The sequence below is a fragment of the Rhinolophus sinicus genome, linkage group LG06 (genome assembly GCF_036562045.2).
Source record: "Rhinolophus sinicus isolate RSC01 linkage group LG06, ASM3656204v1, whole genome shotgun sequence".
Taxonomy (NCBI): Eukaryota; Metazoa; Chordata; class Mammalia; order Chiroptera; family Rhinolophidae; genus Rhinolophus; species Rhinolophus sinicus.
The window spans coordinates 110232535-110254456 of NC_133756.1; the positions used below are offsets into that span (position 1 = coordinate 110232535).

Genomic DNA, 21922 nt, shown 5'->3' on the forward strand with positions numbered 1-21922 from the left:
ATTAATAAAATTGACAAGCTCCTGGCTAGACTCACTAAGATAAAAAAGAGAAAAGACACAAATAAACAAAATCAGAAATGAAAGAGGAGAAGTCACAATGGATACCACAGTAATGCAAAGGATCGTACAAGAATGCTATGAAGGACTATATGCTACAAAATTCAATAGCCTGGAAGAAATGGACAAGTTCTTAAAATTGTGTAATCTTCCTAGACTGAACCACGAGGAACTGGAAAATCTAAATAGACCAATCGACAGTAAAGAAATCGAAGCAGTCATCCAAAACCTCCCCAAAAGCAAGAGTCCAGAACCAGATGGCTTCACTAGTGAATTGTACCAAATATTCAAATAGGATCTAACACCTGTCCTCAAACTCTTCCAAAAAATTGAAGAAGAGGCAACACTTCCTAACTCATTTTATGAGGCCAACATTACCCTGATATCAAAACCTGGTAAGGATAACACACAAAAAAGAAAACAACAGACCAGTATCTCTGATGAACACAGATGCAAAAATCCTAAACAAAATACTGGCAAATCAAATACAACAATACAGTATAAAGATTATACATCACGATCAAGTAGGGTTTATTCCAGGATTACAAGGATGGTTCAAAATAACAAATTCATCAGTGTGATACACCACACTAACAAAATAAAGGATAAAAACCATATGATTACATCAATAGATGCAGAAAAAGCATTTGACAAGATACAATAGCTATTTATGATTAAAATACTTAATACAATGGGAATAGAATGAAAGTAACTCAACATAATAAAGGCTATACATGACATACCCTTAGCTAATATCATACTTAATGGTGAAAAAATGAAAGCTTTCCTTCTAAGAGGATGAACAAGAAAAGAATGCACTGTGTCACCACTGTTATTCAACATAGTTTTGGAAGTTCTAGCCAGAGCAATCAGGCAATAGAAAGAAATAAAAGGCATCCGAATTGGGAATGAAGAACTCAAATGGTCACATTTTGCAGATGCTTTGATTCTTTATAGAGAAAACCCCAATGACTCCACCAAAAAATGAATAGAAACCATAAACAAATACAGTAAATTTGCAGGATACAAAATCAATGTACAAAATTCCATTGCATTCCTACATACTAACAATGAAATTTCAGAAAATGAAATGAAAAAAAACATCCTTTTTGCAATTGTAACAAAAAGATTAAAACACTAGGAATACAAAGAATGTGAAGGATCTATATACTGAAAACTGTAAGTAGACGTTTTTAAAAGAAACTGAAGAAACTGAGGAACACAGAGAAATGGAAAGATATTTCGTGTTCATGGAGGGGAAGAATCAACACAGTTAAAATGGCCATATTACTTAAAACAATATGCAGATTCAATGCAAACACCATCAAAATCCCAAGGGCATTATTGAAAGAAACAACAAAAAAATCATCAGATTTGTGTGGAATCACAAAAGACCACAAACAGCCAAACAATCCTGACATGAAGAACAATACTGGAGGTATCACACTCCCTGACTTCAACTTGTACTACAGGCCAACAATAATCAAAACAGCATGGTACTGGGAGAAAAACAGACACATAGACCAATGGAATAAAATTGAAAGCCTAGAAATAAACCCATATATATATATATATATATATATATATATATATATATATATATATATATATGTATGTATGTATATATATATATATACATATATATATATATATATATACATATATATATATATATATATATATATATATATATATATATATATATATGGAGATAATTTTCAACAGAGGAGCCAAAAACATACAACGGAGAAAAGACAGCCTCTTCAATAAATGGTGCTGGGAAAATTGGAAGGCCACGTGCAAAAGAATAAAACTAGACTGCTATCTGTCACCATATAACAAAATTGACTCAAAGTGGATCAGAGACCTAAACATAAGACCTGAGACAATAAATTGTATAGAAGAAAGTATAGGTACTAAACTTATGGACCTTGGGTTCAAAGAACATTTTATGAATTTGACTCGAAAGGCAAGGGAAATAAAAGCTAAAATAAATGAATGGGACTATCTCAAACTTAAAAGCTTCTGCACAGCAAAAGAAACCATCGACGAAATAAAGAGGCAACCAACTGAATGGGAGAAGTTTTTTGCAAACAGTGCCTCTGATAAGGGGCTAATATCCAAACTATACAAGGAACTCATGCAACTCAACAACAAAAAAACAAACAACCCAATTGAAAAATGGGCAGAGGACCTGAAGAGACATTTCTCCAAAGAGGACATACAAATGGCACATAGACATATGAAAAAATGCTCAACATCACTAATCATCAGAGTAATGCAAATAAAAACCATTCAAATTTTTTCTTATTTAATTTACGTGTTTTCCTCTACAAAGAAACGCACACTTTTAGTGTCCATAGAACACATAAACTCCTCTCTTTCATGATTTTTTTTTCAGAATCCCATACTATCCAAATATTTTTTCACCATGGAAACTGGAAAAGTCAGACTTATTCTAGTTGATCCTAATTTTCTATTTGCCTCTGGAGAGTTTGGAAATGAGAGCAGGCATTTTGCCATGACCTGCCTGCAGTCTATTTATTTTACTAAGCTAACAAGCTTTGCAGATGTCATTCATGTGCCTGCTGTCCTGGCTTTACGGGGACAGACGGATGTGGATGGGAGTCCACGTGGGTAGCTTTCTGCAGTTATTTCCCTTGGAGCTGATCTTTCTAATGTGGGTTTGTTCCTTCTGGGTTGCTCCCAAGGCCTCTTACTAGCTATGAAGGCCTCAGTGTAGGAGCCCAGAGATGAGCCAGTCTTTATGTGGGGATCCCGAGTCGTTTGTAATTAGTCTGCATGGAGTCCAGGCTACCGTTGGCTAGAGAGAACCTTTTGGATCTCTCTGTGCCACACTCTCAGGTTGGAACCAAGGAGGCAGTAATAACTTCAGGATTTGAGATATGTTGAGGTGGAAAGCACAGAGACTTTGCACTCTGGGTTGGGGTCACCTAGGTGCTGTGTCATCTGGGGCAGATCGTATCATCTCAGGCAGCTTCAGTTTCTTCAGCTATAAAATGGGGGTTATAGTTCCGTTCTGGAGTGTTGTGACTATGAGGGATACTATGTTTTAAGTATCTACCACAGTACTTCAGATAATAGCCATTTGCTAAATGACTGCTATTATTAATAAAAGTGCTTGTGTTTATTAGTGTTTTTCCTGTCACAAGAGTGAACACCTAGTTCCAGCAGCATGGCGTGGTTGCAGCACTTCAGCTGGAAACTTCACCTTTCCCTTATAGATCAGATTGTTCCAAACTAACCTTCTTGAATTAGACTGGATTTGCTGGTGAAAAGTATTTGCAGTCACAATATTTCCAGCTATATGCACCAATCTATTTCTTTTAAAAATATTTACAGTATGTATTCGTTCTTAATACATATTTATATATAGTAGTTACTATTAATATTTGGATATAGGATTCTCATAGGGACAAAGGATTCATATCATGGGTTTTTGTTTGTTTTTTTTAGTTTCCTATCAGAAGAATTAAATGGCATAACAAGTTCTGATTATTCTTTCATTTCCAAAAATATCAGTTTTGTACCTCATACATGCAGATACCATGCTAAATGCCAGAGATATACATTATATCTGCCCTCATGGGACTTAGATTCTAGAATAAGCAGAGGATATATTTCACTATAAAGATTTTTTTCCCCCTGTTGGAAACAAACAAGATAAAAGTAATGCATTTGAATGGTTTAGGTACAGGTTTAGTACAAGTAATTTACAATAGTAATTTTCTGATATCAAACTTCCGATTGTAGATTTTACTAAGAATCACTACGGATGTTCCTGGCTTGATATCATTAACCTTAAGGAATAGTAAATAAAGCAGTTTGCAGGCTGTGACTTTATATCTTGCCAAATGCTTATGAAATCACAAGTCCAATTGAGCTCTATGCCTATAAAAAAAAATGCTTGGAGCCAATGTTAATTTTAAAAATAAAAGAATGCTTCCCTTGAGGTGAAGCAGTAGATTATCTTCTATCATCTTTATATCTGAGGAAAATCAGTGGCAGGCATGGCATACACAAAGTAGAAAGCTGCATCCCAAGTGGAGCTACATTTTAAAATGTTAACTATTTATTTTTATCTAAATATGCAGACATTCTCCAATTCATCACACGTGGTACATACAATCTGATGATTACAGGACACGTAGATTCTACAAGCTTTTACAGCACGTTTGTGCTCACTTGATATTATATGAATAATGTTCTTTTTTTTTTTTCCCTCTCCTTCAGTAATTGCGTGTTCAGTTTGTGAAATCTCTTCTCTAAAGCACTTTTATTTAATGCAAACCCTTTGGGTATGTTCATGTAAGCTAGTTGTAGAAGATGAAAGATATTATTGATTCACTTTTTTTTTTTTCCAAATATAATAGAGTGCATGGAATTCTTCTTTCTCACGACTTGTAGCTAACTCCTGTCGGTCCTTCCATCTCAAAGTTCCCCTCTAGGAAGCCTTCCTTGACTACTCCCTTCTGGTTTAAATGCCTCTACTTCGTAATTCTCAAACTCCCTAAGTGCGTGCTGTACTGTCCTATATGTGTTGTTTCACTTGTGGGCAGGGATTCTGCGAGCTGGGGCTCACCCTTGTGTCCCCACATAAGTACCTTCCCAAGTGTATTTGTGGAATGAATGAGACACTAGACCAGGCAGTGGGAATATAGAGTCCAAACTACCTTTAAGGAACTCACAGTCTAGTAGGTGATACAGACATTAATCAAAAAATCATTCAGTGAGTTCTCAGCAAACATGTGTTGGATGACTGACTTACGAAGTGTATATGGTATGCCAGGAGCTGTGCTAGATGCGTTGCCTTTCATTTCCGCAGGTCTGTATGCTTTACAAAGTGCTTTCATCCGTGATCAGCCAGGGTCAGAAGACTAATCAGGTTCCCTCTGCCAGTCTTCCCATATCTTAGCGTTCTCCACTCTAGGATATAGGAATGTAATTCCAAAGGTATGTTTCTGTCAAGGACACCTTATAAATATCCATTTACTCTGCTACCCAATTTACTTGCTCTGTCTTTCTAATCCCTGCTTGTCTCTGTTCTGATCCTGACTAGCAAAGCCCTGGACTTGCAATCACTTACTAGGTTTCTGTCCTTGGGAAGTCATTTAAACTTTCAAGCTGGTGCGAATATCACAACTGCTTTGTCAACTACGTGCAACGGGCACATAAAGCCTACTTAGTTTGAAGATGGATGTGACAGCATTAATTGCGTATTGAATGCTTTGGTTGTGTCCAGGAATCACCCCCATACCTGGGAACGCTCAAGGACACGATGTTACACATAGTCTGAGACAAGCTTAGGAAGTACTGCATTCAATTATTGTGAGGATATAACAAATAGGGAGGTGAATAGGCAAAGTGATGCTACTCTGACCCCTTCATATTACTGACCATACGACAGTTGCCGTGTCGAATGGACCAGAGCATGGGTTTTATTTGTGTTGCTTAACTTAAAAATTATCTGAAGTTTATTACACTAATAGGATAGCAGTTCAGAGGAAATGATTTGTTTTAGCTGTAATTTTTGAACCACTTTTTCCTCCCTTTTCCTTGAACACATATTTGATGTGCTATGAACTTTTTTTTATTTTTAAATCTTTAGAAACAGAGCTTTCATTAAGGAAAATGATGGCACACCAGTTTTTGAGACACTCATCTATTTAGCAGTCAGGAGGATATTGAACTTGGAAAATTCAAGAAAGGTAGAAGAGTTTTACATGGCCATCCTTTTAAAAAATTGTTTATTGTAGAAAATACTTTTTATAAAAAAATGAGCAGGGGTAGGAGATAGGTGGGGAATGGTTCTCCTGGTATCTTAAAGAGCTAACACCATGTATGGGTCCCTAGACATTTCTTCTTGATGTAGATGTCAGTGGGCCACTTGACTATGTGTTTTCTTCCTAGTGAAAAGGATGCATTGATTTTCCATTTTTATTGATCAGGCAGTACTTTCCATCCTGCCATTCACTTTCTGTCTCTCATCCCCCCTTCTTTCTGTACCAGTTTCTATCTGTCTGTTTTAGTCTGTCTCTGCCTGTGTGTCTAAGATGATGAAAAAAAGTATATAATTATCCCAAGTGATGCTTGTCAAGCACCTCAAAGGAATTTATGTAGCAATTTCACTGGAAGGAAAAGGGGGGAGTTTGAGGAACGGAGAGGCTAATCATTCAGCTGGTAAAATGCTGCAGAAGGGAATAGAAAGCTCTGCCCACGTAATAAGTGCCTGCAGGCAGCCAGTGAGGAGGGAAAAGTTCGGAGAAGAACTCATTTTTTTTTGTTTCTCAGAATGTGGAACTTTTGTAAACACTTTGGAACATCCTCCCACCCTCATTTTATAATATACTTTCTTTGTTGTCTAAATGTTGAGGTTGTTTGTGTAGTGGCATACGTCATAGACCGCACAAATAGGTAGACAAATAAAAGAAGAAAGCTAATGTTTTCTAAGTTCAGCCTCCAACTCTGCAGTGATTTTTTTGTCTCTCTCTCTCTTTCTTTCTTTCTTTTTTAAAAAAATAAAAGTCCCTGGCCCGGTTTTCCTTATCCAGCTGTTAGTCATTTGTAAGAAGCTGCCCCTGTAATTGCAAGTGAGTTGAGACGTGATGTATGCAGCACCGCGTGCACCTTAGGTTTTCAGTCATATCTTTCGAGTCATTTAGACTCCCGGGAATCATGCTCATAATAAATAGCTTTTTATTACCCAAAGCTGCTGTTCTGGCAGCCGAGCGACAGCCCTTTGATAGATGGGCCGGGTAGTTTTTTGTGTTGTGCTTACTCAGAGTTGTTAGTAGGAACAGCGCAAGGCAGCAAAGGGGGGACTTTGGCAAAAGAGATCTTATGGGTACACTGAAGCAGCCGATCAGAATTCAGAAACAAGAACGAGAGCTGAAATGTGAGGCTCTGGTGCCCGGCGTGGCTCTCATCACCACGGTAGAACTGTGCGAGGCGCTCACAGGAGCCCTGTTCTGATCGCGGAATTCACTCAAAGACCATGCAGCCGCGGAGCCCAGCAAGCCACCGGGAAGTTTTGCGGAGCTGATTTCTAGGGGATTTTCCGGTGCCTGGGAGAATCCTGCTTGCCTTGAGCTGTATGGAGGAGGGCTCGAGTTTCCCATGAGGGGCCCTCTTGGAAAAGCCGTCTGTGCTGAATCCAAGCTCTGCCTTTCTCTGTGTGCTATTTACCAAAAGGCTTTTCTCACCTTGGCTGTTTCGCTGGTGTGATTTCCATGTACTGAGTCCTGTGTAGGGATCCAGGATGGATTGCCTGTGCATTGTCACCACAAAGGTAGGATAGGAAACAGGGCTGTTGTGTGCAGCAATTTTCTCTTATTATTCTGATCCTGTAATTAAACAGCTCTGGTAGGTGCTGTCAGTTCATGAGATAAAATGATTAGTGTAATTTACTTTGCTGGGCATTTTTTTTTTTTTTTTTTGTTCCCAGGAGGGTGTGAGGGTCCTGTCTTTATTTGATTGCAACTTCTTAAAGTGATATTGTGTATTTGTGCGAATGAAAGGAGAATTTGTCTGTGTTTTTTTAGGGCAGGATTTGCTTTTGCATCTATTTATAGCGCAATATTAAAATATCTATAGTAGTATTATAGCTTTACACATCATTGTAACATAGCATTTATCAGGGTAGCCTTTCTGACTGTGATAATTAGCTTTTCATTTAAAAACCATGTCTTCTATGCTCGTAGAAGCCAATCAGCTTTATTGTGGTTTGACATATTGTTTCTGATTGGAGAATTCTGATATTCTGCATTTTAGTAATTTTTTTAAAGGAAAAAAATCTGTAGGTCCTGATCTGAAACAAACAGTATTTAATGTTGAACTGATTCTATTTTAATTAGAAGCAAATGAAATATTTACATGATCAGAAATAGAAGTAAAACTAGGAATGGAATAAAATCAATAGGCAATCCTTTTATGGGTTTACAGAAAATAGCTAAACATTTCAAACACACTTTATTTTATTCTGTATCAGTTCTAAGTGATATATTTAAATTTTATAAACACTGGTTATTTGAATAGAAATTACTATTATTTTAAGGAAAAAACCTAAGTAAAACACATGTGTTCATGAGCTCCCTTTTTATTTTGCATGTAAGGATGCCATGAGTTCATTTGTGCTGTATCTTTTGGGATCTCACATTGATTGGACACCCATTAGACATGACAAAATCAATAGCTTAGTGCATGAGACTCATTAAGTGTATATATACCACTGTGATCTCCTTTCACTAGTAAAGAAAAGGTTATTTGATTTTGAAGCTACAAGCCAAGTGCCCCATCGTATGACCTTAAATATTTTAGTTTTACAAGTTATATTTCAGAAAATCTTAATGGATATCTTCCTTCAGGGCCTAGTACCACATGGAAGCTTCAACTGACATTAATGGGTTTGATGCCTGAAAACTTCTAGTTGGGTTAGTTGACCAGGTTTCAAAGATAGTTGAATACCTTGTTTTACTTCTAAAATTTACCAAGCATCTCATTTAGTTGATTCAGTAAAAATTAACTAGAATAATTTTTTTAAAAAAGCTAAGTGGACATTGTATTTCTTTATGTAATCTAGGAAAGGACATAGTCTCTTAAATATGTTTTACTCTTCCTGAAGTGTTGCATTTGGTGTTACTTATCTTGCGAATACTGTCCAATCTGACCTACATGTGTTTCATAATTATTTCAAAATCATGATAATTGTAGATACTGTGAAACATAATTAGTACTTTAAAAATAAGTTATAAGAAGTTATTAATTAGAATTCTACACTGGAAGTCTATTGCTTTGAACAAGTTAAATCAACACTAAAATCTAAGTTTCCTCAATTTGGAAAATATGATCTAATTTAAAATGTATCACATGCTTTATAGCTACTTATCTAAATATTAATGATCATAGATACAAAGTTAAGAAATATTATTATTCTACTTTAAATCCTATATCAGTGATCAATCTCATTTTTCCAGCATTTTGATTTATCATGTAGATTATACACTTCAACAGGAGAAACATCCATGTAAGATTTCATGTGTTTTCCGACTTAATTATGTTCATGAATATTTATATGGTGGCATATATGTTATCCTTACAGGACAAACATATTTACAACAAAGTTATATTATGTTGTTTAAATGAGAAATAACGCCTGATTGATTTAAAAGGTGCATATAGGTGAGACTTCCTAGAGGACTTCAGAATGCAAATCTGGTCCTCCTCACCCACCACCATTGATACTCTTTTCTTTTTTTCCAAGTGGCCATGCACTTGGGATGCCCTTTCTCCACTCTTCTGGGACTCTTTGACAGGAAGTTTGCCAACAACTTGGAAATTTTAATTCTGTCTCAGTCTAATCCCCCTTTCTTTCTCCTCCAGTACTGAGTCCACCTTCTGCAGCTCTGGCTGAGACATTTTCTTCAAGTCTTGCTTTATGTGAGACTAGAACTGCTAACTACCCTGATCTATCCTAGGCCCCACCTCATCCATAGTACATCTCAATATCTCAGCTGGCTACCACCCCCATCAAAGTTCTCAGAGGCAGGGAAACATACATGCTTTCAATGGTCCTCTTTTTTCCTTCCTGTCTTGGCATGAAAGGTACTTACTGTCCCCTTGGACTCTCCTATGACCTCCTGTGCCTACTTCATTTTCCCACTCCTTCTATTACATGTCTTTGTTCCACATTCTTAAGAATGTATGTTGGAAGAATAATTGGAGAAGAGATACAATAAATCGAGACAAAGCATTGCATAATGGCAATATAAAAGGATCTATTAAACATGTCGGAGAAGTGATTTTATCTTCAGTTTTTCTGTGTATAAAAGGAAAAGAATGATTGTGGCACATTTCATAATAATCTAACCCCCCTAGGGTAAAATAATCCTACCCTAGATTTTACCCATAATACTCAGATTGCTTAAGGTCTTAAGAGGTTCAGGCTGGTCCAACTGATTTGCAGAACGCTTCAGATTTGGGGTAAGATCTTTTAGGCCAGGAAATAATCAGAGAAACCAAAAGCAGAGAGTTTCTGCCATATGGGTCCTAAGGTCATTTCAGAAGTGCAGACGACTTACTTTCATGAGAAGATAAAGTCATCTCTTTTATTTCCATCTTCAATTTCAACTCTTTTGTCACAGATGTCACTATTGAGAAAGAGAAGTAGCATGACTTAGTATGAAAAGCAGGACTCTAGAGTAAGACTTGGATTTAAATGGTTGTTCTGACACTTATTGTGGATAAATTTGTTTAACCTCCCTGAGTCTTGATTTCCTCATGTGTAATAAGGATATGATATTACCTATATGAAAGTGATGTGGTAAAGTATAGGAAGTACCTCGCACAATCCCTGGCATTTGGAAATAATTCAATATAGGACAATTTATTGATCAAGTCACAACCACAATTTGTATCTTTAATCTATCACTCTGTTTGTGTTTGGTCACAGAGGAAAATGAGGTCATCTCAGTAATACTGATTCAACAAAAATTAGTAACCTCACATTTTATAGAGTAGACATTTCTTAAATGTGTTTTGAATAATTGAAAGATAATCCAATAATTTTTATAACTAAAACACAAGGCAAATCACGTTCGACTATGTTGAGGCAGAGACATACTGTAAGATAATTGGCAGTAAGACAACTGTTCTGGATAGCTGGTAGAGTATTCTGGGCTAAATTTAATAAAATGGAAGCAGTCAGAAGATTTTTTTCTTTTGCTGTGTAGGACTTCTTAAGTATCATATGTAATAGCATATGGGGTTTGATACAAGAGCAGAAGAAATGTGGAACTGTGAAAAATCAAAGTAAATCTGTACTTAGTGACTTTGGACACCAAGACGCATCTGAGCATCAGTTCTTTGTCTGTAAAATGAGTGTATTTTATTGCATCTCTGAGTTTCTTCCTATTCTATCTCTAACCTAATATTGTTCTAAAGTATATTATCTCTGCAGATAAAATTATTCATGTATACTAAGTATCTTACAAAGTAATAATGGATGATTCAAATATGGTATCATTTCAGATGTCCATTAACCAGACTTATGGGCATTAAAAAAAAAGTTTTAAAAAATAGTCTACAAAGACAACTGCACTGTTATGCTAAGTTGCTGCTGTAATTTTTTAATAAAGGCATGATGGTACTATTAATTTTTAATATGTTTAATAGGTTAATATGCATAATAAAATTCAAACAGCAGAATGAAAAGTGGACCAGGCAGCATAAAAGAGGCTTTTATTGATGTTGTTAATACTACATCTGTTTTGTAAATAAGATATTACTCATTGACTCCATCAATCCACCATGTTTTACAAGAATTAGTCTTTTAGAATTTCTAAAAGGAAATAAAAGTTGTTGCGGGGCATTTAGAAATATTTTTATCAAGGCTAATAAGCATTGTATTATTTATTATGATGTTAATAAAAAAAAGTGGCATGTATTACTTTTAGAAAGGGACTCATCATAGAAATATTGGCTACTGTAGTTTTGTTGTTGTTGTTGTTTGGGGATGGGCTAAAAGATTTTTAGTTTTTTGCCAGAGCTTTAGGCAGGGAAAATGAAACCAATCACCCAGGCAACAAATGGTTTGCCTGTCTTCATAGACAAAGCTATTTATTCATGCAGGTGTAGAGTTGCATCTGCTATCATGGTAGAAGCCGCACATCCATTCAATCATTTTATTCAACTAACAAGTATTTATTGAATGCCTAGTATGAGTCTAACATATTGGGAGGCATTGGGGATACAATGAACAATCTGTTCTCACGGAACTTGTAGTCTAATGAGGGAAAGAGCCAGTTATAGAAAAAACAGTGAGGTGTGATAAGGGGGCGATTACAGGGCCCTATGGAAACGAGCACGGTGATACCTGAAGAACCTAGTGGGCTTGGTTGCAGAGTAGGCAGTGGTTTAATATCAGGGAGAGCCTTTCTGAGGAAGGAATAATTAAGCTCATATGTGGAATAGAGGGCACAATGGGGGTAGGAAGAGTGTTTTAGATAAAGTCGTAGATGTGATAGATGATAGATAGATAGATAGATAGATAGATAGATAGATAGATAGATAGATAGATAGACAGAAAAGAGAGAAAGAAAATGGCACGTTCAATGAAAGGAAGGTCCATGTGACTGGGATGTAAGGTGTCCAAGGTGAATATACAAGATGCAAAGGGTGCAGAGATAGGTAGGGTTCCAGTAATAAATATCACAAAATCGTGGTTTCTTGATATCAAACCTATTATCTTAAAGGAAATAGATTTTTCCTCCATCAATAACACTAGTTCCAAACCCTAACACTGACCCCTGACTTCTCACACATTTTGTTTCTCTGAATTGAGGTCTCTCCTTCTACTTCCTGCCACATCCTTCTTTTCCCATCTTTTGCTTGTTCAGTAAAAACAGGGTTTTACCTTTCTCTAGCTGAACTCTAGTTTTCTCTTGCATAAAGTGGTACCTATCTCACAGGGTTGTTTTGAGGATTCAGCGAGACAAAAATGTGAAGTGGTTAGTATATTATTAGGCTGGTGCAAGAATAATTGTGGTTTAAAGGTTAAAAATAGTTGCACAAACCGCAATTACTTTTGTACCAACCAAATACGTTGTAGTGGGTAGGTATACTCTTCTCTATTGGGGTCCACTATCTTCCTGCCTTTCTTTGGTATTCTTCTCATGCTCATCCTATTGGTGACACTGGTTCGGATATCTGTCATCCCAACCATGTGTCAGCAAGGTGGCAGGTCTACTGAACAGAGATTGGAGCAGGGGACTTAATGGACCAGGGGAAATCTGGGTGGCAGAGAGGCAGAAATACAGTTAATAAGATGTAGTACAATCTGGTCTTTTTGTGTAGAAAAATGGGGGAAACACCAATGTAAAGAGACTCCATGACTCTATTAGTAACCTGGAATTAACCATTTTAATAGCATAAAACACTTTAGCATATAATTTCGTTAATAAAATAGCTTAATTTTTCTTTATAAAGTATTCCATACAGCTGCCAGAATGATCGATCTAATATACAGTCCCATGGTGTGACTCTGGAAGCCTCGAAATAGCATGCTATAGAACTCGTGATGAGTGCTTAACCAAATTCTCACCTTAGTATACAATTTCCCCTTGGCCAACACCTGAATTCCTCTCCTGTCTTATCATCCATCACTCTACCTTGTATTTTATACACCAAGAATCTTAAAAATGCATGGAACAGGCCATTTCTTATGTCTATGCTACCTTCCCTGTTCTTTATTAAACTAATTGACACCTTGGCCTTGCTGGCTGCCCTCTGTTCTTTGAAGATGTCAGCCATGTTCGTGCTTCAGAGACCTCCACTTTTTACTCCTCTGTCTAGATGGCTCTGTCCACCTGTTTAAATCCTACTTATCTCCCTGGTCTGACTACACATGCCACTACCTTTCCTAAAATCCCATTAGATTATATGCACTTGGTATATGCTCTCATATTATCCCATATTTCTGCCTATCACAATTCATAGTTACACACTGATTTGTATGATTATTTTCTCAGTGTCTGTCTCTTGATGAGGCAGAAGCTCCATGAGGAAAGAGCTTATGTTTATTTTTTTCACTTTTGTGTACATAATCTCTGGGACATTTTCTGGCACATTGAAGGAGCTTGGTAAATTTAATGAACTCATCTACTCTTCAGACCAATGCAGTGAGGTAAAATCCTCTACCTATTAAAGATGAGGTCTATTTACACAACTAAGGAATTTTACAATGAGGACAGAAACCCAGGTCTTTGTGACTCTAATATCTGTGTTCCTATCTGCTAGCACTGTCCCCTGGTTGAATCCCTTCAAGGTTATTATTTAGTTAAAATATACTCTTGTATGACATTTTGGGTTTTATTCTTTCTCAACCTACACTTCTAATTTAATAAAAAATAATGCACCCACATAATGGTTTATTTAGAATTACTCAGAATTAATGTGATTTGTAGTTTTTTGGACACATATCCATAGACTGTAAAAGTTAACTTTTACAAATGAAATAAAGTGGTATTGCATGAATCATACCAGTCATCTGTTACTACATCTGTAGTAAATAGTCTTTCCTGCCAAACCTGATTACCAGGATTTTATTCACAACATTAGCCCCTTTTGACACGATGAGTAAAAGCCACATGTGTTGTAAAGAGCTATGAGTTGGAGAGGATTGGCCTTTCTGAGACCTTTAGCTAAATCTTGTTTTATGAGACAAATGTGGGTTTGCAAAGGAAACAAGTACAAATCAAATTTTGCAAATCAAATAATATTGCAGCACATTTATTGTACTCAAAATGTAAATAAATCACATAACTCTATAAAGTACCAAAGAATTAATCGCTTCCCTTTATTATTTACCCATTATTTTATCTGCATGTTTGCAGATAAGATTTTCTTAAAGCAGATTACCCACGATTACAGCTGCCTGAGAGACGTGTCTCATTGCATATATGGATGTTTCACCAAAGGCAATCTGGGAATGTGCATTGGACCAAAGTTCAGAAAATTAAGTTATAGACTTAGGTTTGCTAATTATTATATTTGTAATCTTTATCAATTCACTTCACCCTCCCTGAGCCTCATTTTCTCAAGTCTGAAGTGGGGATAATAATACTGGCTTATTAGTACTTCTTTCACAAGATTATTGTACAGAATCAAATGAGTTTATGTATTTGAAAAACATAAAATACTGTATACTTGGAAAGAATGACTATGATTATTGAAAAGAGGTCATGTAAACTGCGATCTCTTAATACCGTTAGCATTAATGTATGGTGGAAAAAATGAGCTCTGTATCCCTATATATATATTAGAACTATTTTTATGCTAATTACAGTGTTCCAGGAAAATTGGCCTGGCATGTCTGAGATCCCTCAGAGAATCAAGTATTGGGTAGTTGGACAGCAGTTGGCAACCGTCACTGAATTTGGGTCATAGTGGCACCACAGAGCAGTGTTTGAAACCACAGCTTTTGGAGTCAAACAGATTCTTGCTGGAGTCCTAGCTCTGCCAGTTGTCAGTTCTGTTGTCTGGGCCAAATTAATCAACCTAAACCTCAGTTTCCTTACATAAAATGAAATAATAATAAGCACTTCAAAGAATTGTTATGAAAATTAAATGCAATATTTATTACCTCCACAAATATTTACTGCATACTATATACCAGAAAGTATTGTAAGCAGTAGAGATACAACAGTGAATAAATTGGACAAAGTCCCTGCCCTCATAGAACTTACATTATAGAGTGAAGAGACTGGCCATTCATAGGCAAACAGATAATAAACATAACTTCAGATAGTAATAGTTGCTATAATTTAAAAAAGCAGAGAGATGGAACATAGAAAGATGGATGAGTCTAAAAAGAGAAGCACTACTTTAGATAGGGTGCACAGAACTGTTCTCTCTGAAGAGTTCTGGGAACTTGAAAGGCCCAGCTTGTGAAGATTTTGAGGAAGAACATTCCAGACAAAGGGAACAGCTAGTACAAATATACCCATAAGGCTTAGCATAGTAGCTGTACATAACATACAGTCACTGAATAGCTTTGGATGTTTCTGTTCCTCCGCCTCATCTTCCTCTTCCTTTTCCTCGTTTTTGAGGAATCTGATATTTAAGGATAAATTCCATAGTAGCATCATTGATTCAATTAGCCAGTTACCACTCTAGTGGCAAATTTTTTGTAGCCATGGTAACGGGAATTTTCTCTGGCTTTAGTGAATATTTCCCAGGTCTATAGGTATTTATTGGTAAGAGAAAGAGACCAAACGTTTCGACCTTTTCTTCCAGTGTGCATTCAAAATTAGTACCAGATTTGAAATCCTATGAAAATAACCCTCCCCCCCAAATACGTAATATTCCTACCAATGCATACACATTTCTTTGTATCTAGTAATTCAGTCCTTGCACTAACCTTTCAGGGGACAACAGGTTTCGTGAAATATTCATTTGACAGTAAATAAATAAATTCTTAAAATTTAGACAATTTACCCATGAAGTAAACTTAAGTCAAAAGTTCCAAGAGAATGTCTGCTTTCTGGAGTCCTCCAAGCATAAATCATGCTCCTGCTCAATTCTCTGCTTGTTGAATACTGTGCCACCATCTCAGTTGTTAATAAATAAATGGGAGTAGTTCTATCCTATGATCAACGCCACTCCCCAGTTGTTATGGTTAGAGAAGTGGGAGTTCATCTTGATTCTTATTTTTCCCTAAATCCCAAGTTATCCCTGTTCCTATTCCTTCTTCTTACCTTTCCTACCCTCCTATCCCTATATATTTTCCATGCTGCTAAACTAGGATGAGATCCTCCTTTAAAAATATGCATACACATGTGTGTGTGTGTATAAAGTGTGTATATATATATAAAGTATTTATAAAGTACCAAAGAATTAATCACCATATATATATATATATATATATATATATATATATATATATATATATATATATACACACACATATATATATATATATATATAGTGCAATATGTATACACATTTTAAGAAAGGAAAAACCTATTAAAATTGTAATACTCAATATATACTGATAACAAAAGATGAATACAAGTCACATTTGACTTCTGCAATTGCAAGAGTGCTCAAAGTGGTTACCATCAGCATCCAGACATTTCTGATTATGGTGAACTACTGCTTGAGCAACAGTGACCAAAGTGGATCCTTATACTCTGATGAACAGACTATTTAGTTGACAGGTAATTGGTGAACTTATATGTGAATAGTTGCTAGGCCTGTAATGACACTTGCAATGTCATTTTAATGTAAGAGACATAGACTAAAAGAGGTAAAAGTCCTCACACATACCAAGAAAAATGGCAACTGGATCACATCTATGATAAACCAAATATAAGATCATCACTTAAACGTCTAAAATTCAAGTATAAAAATATTAATAAGTCAATAGCACATTTTATTAAACAACAGTCAAAGCAGTCAGATCAGGTTTTCATTTGATAAAAGAATGCCAACTCATGGCCATTTAACCTCTCAGAAGTTTTATATAGTATGATACTTAACCTTGTGTTGGAGAAAATTATTTGACTTTATAATACGTATGTATTTATCATAAATATAAATGTGTAGTAATTCTTTTACTATGTAGTATATTTTTACAATAAAACATTAAAATTTTCCTAAGTACAATAGAAAGTTCAAAAATTGAGTTTATTGTCCTAAATTATTAGGTCATGAAAGAATTGAAGAAATTATAAATTATATAGAGGTGTTTTTTTTTTCCCTCCCCAAGCAGGATGCATTATGTTGCACTCAGCTTTCAGGATACAGACTTGCCTGGGAAGGAATTTGAGTTCACAGCAATTCTGCTATTTTTTTTTTTTTTTTTACATTGCTTTGCATTTTAGAGAACAAAGTGTACCAATACCATTTAATGGTCTTATCCCAAATAACCTTGAAAAGGAACTTAAAAAAAACACACAAAACTATAATAGTGATTATTACTCAGAATTTGTCCAACTAACCACAGATGATACTAGCACTTTGCAAAGGGGCCCTGAATGGATGTGATGTTATTCTGTGGTTGTTGAGGCCTGAGTTAAAATTTTTAGGTACTTTCAAGTACCTAAATTCCTTAAAATTATTCTAGAACCCCAAACAGAAATGCCTCAGTATAATCAAATGTACTACTTTCCCAAGTAGCAATGTGGTCAGCAATAGAGATTTTCTCTGAAGACCCCTAACTGATATTTCAAGAAAAAAACATCTAAAAGTCAACTTTTAAGCTGTGACTCTTACCATGTGTTCTCCTCACCAGCAGGGATTTCAATTGTTGCATGAAAGAGTTCAAGAAGTGTTAATTTTTAAAAAACTTACCCGTCCTATATTTCATGCTTTCACAAAGAGATATATAATTTTCAAATATGGTTCTAATTAGAAAATCTGAAGAGGATTTCTAGATAGCCTTGCTGATAAAATAAAAATAAAAATTGAGAATCATTTGCTATAGACACCATAAAATAAAAAAACACATATTTTTAGCAAAATAAATTCTCCCTCCCTGGTGTTTGTTATGAATTTCCAAGGATAGCAAGCTATAATGCTTTCTTACTAGTCCTTTAAAATAACACTGCCCTGAATTAATGCACATGCAATTTATTCAGCAATCTGAAGTTCTATTTAAATCGAGGACAGGTTTACTTGCTAATTTTTCCTTGCTGACTGCTTGGTGTTGGCTGTGATACCTGATCTACAAAAGCCTGCACATTCTTCCATTGATTAATATTTGTTCAAAAACATCCATTCGTAGGTGTCAGGAAGACAAGGCGTATACAAAAATATCAATCGACCCCTCTTTCTTTTTATTAGGATTTACCAGAATTTTAAGGATCTGAGAAAAATCTCTGGGAAGAGAGAAATATGTACATTTAAATGGATGGAATTCCATGTATAGCTTTCAGAAAACACTGTCCAATGTATATGCATTTTTGAAGCTCAAGAAGATTATAAGAACAAATTGATATGAATTGCATATTTAATAGGTTGTAATTATGTCTTATCAAAAGCTCAACTTTTTAAATCCTTTATGCTTTGGAAATATGATAATTGTCCCTTTTGCCATGTAGTTAATTATAAATTTCAGGAAGAATTAAGTCGGCTAAAACTCTTCATTGGTTTTTTTCTTTCTTTGTCTCTGGTAGCAGTGAGAATAGAAATGAATGGCTTTGATCTTGTTTCTAAATGGCATTTTTTTTTCTTCAAAGGATGGACCTTATTCTGAGGACCTGAAATTTTAGATATTTTCCATAAGCTATTAATTTAAGAGAGTTTTTTTTTTTTTACAGATGAATTTAAAAATGTGTCAGAAAGAAAAATGTAGCTTATTTTAGAAATCACAGTCTTTGTTTCCATAAGAGTTTGTAGTTTATTATATAATAGATAAGATCTACCAGTGAATACTCACTGACAGCAGTAGTAGATAATGTCCAAAGTTTTTTTTTTGCAAGGAGAAAAGTATAATTGTAGTCCATTCCTCTTGTCTCACCTTGTTATGTCAGTAGGATACAGTGACAGCATGCAAATATTAATGACATTTAAAGTGTTTTACAAGACTCGGTTTTTTAATCTTGTATTTAGAGGCTTAAAGTACTCTATTGTATCTGACTCTGCATAGAAATAATTTAACTGTGGAGATTTTTTGAGCTTCAGGGAATATTGGGACATGCTTGTACAAAATGCTAAAATACCATAATATATTTCTTAGAAATATTTACAGACTAGTGATGTCAAGTCTGTGATCCCAGACTGCAGAGTCAACCTGGCTCCCACATTTTGTCATTTTAAAACTGCTGCAGTATTCCAGATGTTCTTTCCAACTTAGATGTAAAATTCCTGATGTTTGCTAAGCACTTTCTTGTACTTTTTCTCATTTAATTTTCATGGTGCTCTTGTGAGGTAAACATTATTTTATACTCAGAGTTGAGCAAACAAGCTTGAAGGAGTAGCTGGCATAGGAGAAAAAAAAATCTTTGATTAATAAGATAAATATTAATATTTATATAACATAAATATATTTATTTTATTACTATTAGAGTATGTACTGGACCCTGTGCTGAAATATTACATGTATAATATTATCTTATATAATCCTTATAGTAATCCTTCAAAATGGATATTATTTTCTCCATTTTGTAGATGAGAAAACCAAATCTTTCAGAGACGAAGAAACTTATCTAACGCCATAGATCTAGAAAGTGAAAATTCTGGCATTCTAATCCGTGTTCCCTGGTTTCCTCATGATATTAAATATTCTCCTCTCCCATCTTTCAGGGCTAATGTAATGATAGACTGAACTAACCACACATGCCCAGTGTCTGGCATCTACTAGATGCTCAATAAATATCATTTCATTATACATCTAGGAAATGCTTTCTGAATCCAAGTCCCGGAGCCCTCACTCCATTGATGCCATGATATGTCAAGTTACAACAGTGGCTCTCATGTATAATAAATCTTTAAATATCGCCAACCTGAGAATTGAGAGCCTGTGCCATTCATCATAGTTAATTAATCCAGGTCACCAGAAAGTCAGAATATTACTTTGACATAACAGTGTTTGATTCTCTGATGCAATGGTTAGCGATAGATTGCACCTCTGCTAACCGGGGCCAATGCCTGACTGGAGTCACAAGAGATGCTGAAAGCATGAGCATGATTTAGCACCATCACACCCCACTTAAAAACTCTCATTCTCAGCATCCTGTGGAGGGAGAATGGGTCAGCAACATTTTCATTACTTACAGAGGAGGCAATTGCATCCCTCCCTTGGATGGCTTCAGTCTCAGTAAGGATTTCCTTAGAAACCAATTAGGCCAACTCATTTTAAACATCTTTGAAACTCGGGAAAATAAAAAGAAGTGAATAGAAAGATAAGCCGAGGACGGGATGAAGCTGTATATTGAGGAAGTATGGGGAATTGTTTCCAAAATTGAATGAAAAAGGTTAACACTAACTATAAATATATTTTGCATCTGTAATTGATACGTTGCATAAGCAAGACTCATGGGATGTAATACTAGAGGCCACTTTATTTGGGGCTCCCCATTGTTTGCTTAAGCTTCTTAAGGTAGTAATCTCTACCCTGCTCTCTAGATAAAAACTCAGGCAGTCCCATGACTTTTAATGAGTTTCCATCATTTGCAAGGAATTAAAAGTCCTTAAATCATCACTTAAAATCATAAATACAGTCTCAATTCAGTAATTAAAATTGTCCAGTACCAATATTAATTAAAACTCTGAACACTTTTCCAAATTAAAGACTCTCTCTTCCCAGCTATATGATCTCCATACTCATACTAGGACATCTGCTTCGAGGGACGAGGATGCTGTAGGCTTCTCTTTTCTTCTTTCCCATTTGCTAGTTGGTTTTTGGAGCATGAGACTGGAGTAAAAGATGAAGAGCAGAAAGTTCTTATTAGACTGGGATTGTTATACATTTTGGTCTCTGAGCCTGGTATATAATAATGATAATAATAACAAACACAAAGAAAATAACTGACACACAATGCTGATTACGTATAGACATAGTTCTAAGTGCTTTATTTGTATTAATTTCTTTATTCTTCATAACTCAAGCAAAGAAAGGTTAAAAAATTTACTCAGGGTCACCTAGCTAGTAAATGGTGGACATGGGATTTTAACCCAGGCAGTCTGACTCCAGATTTTCCCCCAATGATACTGGGAGTTTGTGGGAGTTAGGGAGTTTCCCTTTCTGGGCTTCTCTGAGGAAATCTCCTCTAATGTGGATGATGCCTGCAGGTTTCACAGCAGTCCATTCCACACACAGGGCTGTCTTGGCCGGCATCATAATGTATCCACGATGGCTCTTTGGCCTTCACAATCTCTGAAAGGGCAGGCTGGCCCAGATGAAGCCACCTCTCCTGAGGCAATAACCAACATGTCAAGTTATCTCACTCACTAAGCTTTTCAGGGTGGAGTCAGATCCCAGGCTACTGGCCTCGGAAATCCAAGATGGTTATATCAAGCTTTAGGTGTATGCCTATCAAAGCCTCTTTCACTAATCTTAGGTGAAAAGTGAGACCATTCTCCTCCCTTCCCCAAAGAAATACCTTCCCTTTATAAATCTCAACCACCCAAACCTTGTATACCCTCGTTCTAAATAAGGGTTCAGAGACCTGAAATTGGTTCTTGACAATTTCCTTTGAAAATTATAGTACCTCCTTTGTTATCTCAGTTTTTATTATATATTGATGTCTTAAAACATCCACTGTATCACCTTGTGCATATGTTTCTACTATATAGTACTTTTGTACCTGGAAAAATTTGATTTCGTCCTTCACTTTAACAACTTACT

The 21922-nt window shown here is 35.7% G+C and overlaps 1 protein-coding gene across 6 annotated transcripts in view; it reads left to right on the forward strand.

The window, feature by feature from the left end:
- The window catches only part of DLG2 (discs large MAGUK scaffold protein 2), a 1902684-nt gene that overhangs the window by 378869 nt on the left and 1501893 nt on the right, over positions 1-21922 (forward strand). The window contains exon 1 of one of the 6 annotated variants that reach the window (XM_074335667.1): positions 6956-7366. The exons of the other annotated variants lie outside the window; for them this stretch is intronic. Within the exon in view, the coding sequence (XP_074191768.1) occupies positions 7337-7366 (30 nt within the window). The 5' untranslated portion in view covers positions 6956-7336. Of the gene's footprint in view, positions 1-6955; positions 7367-21922 lie in introns of those variants that run through there. 6 annotated transcript variants of the gene reach the window in all.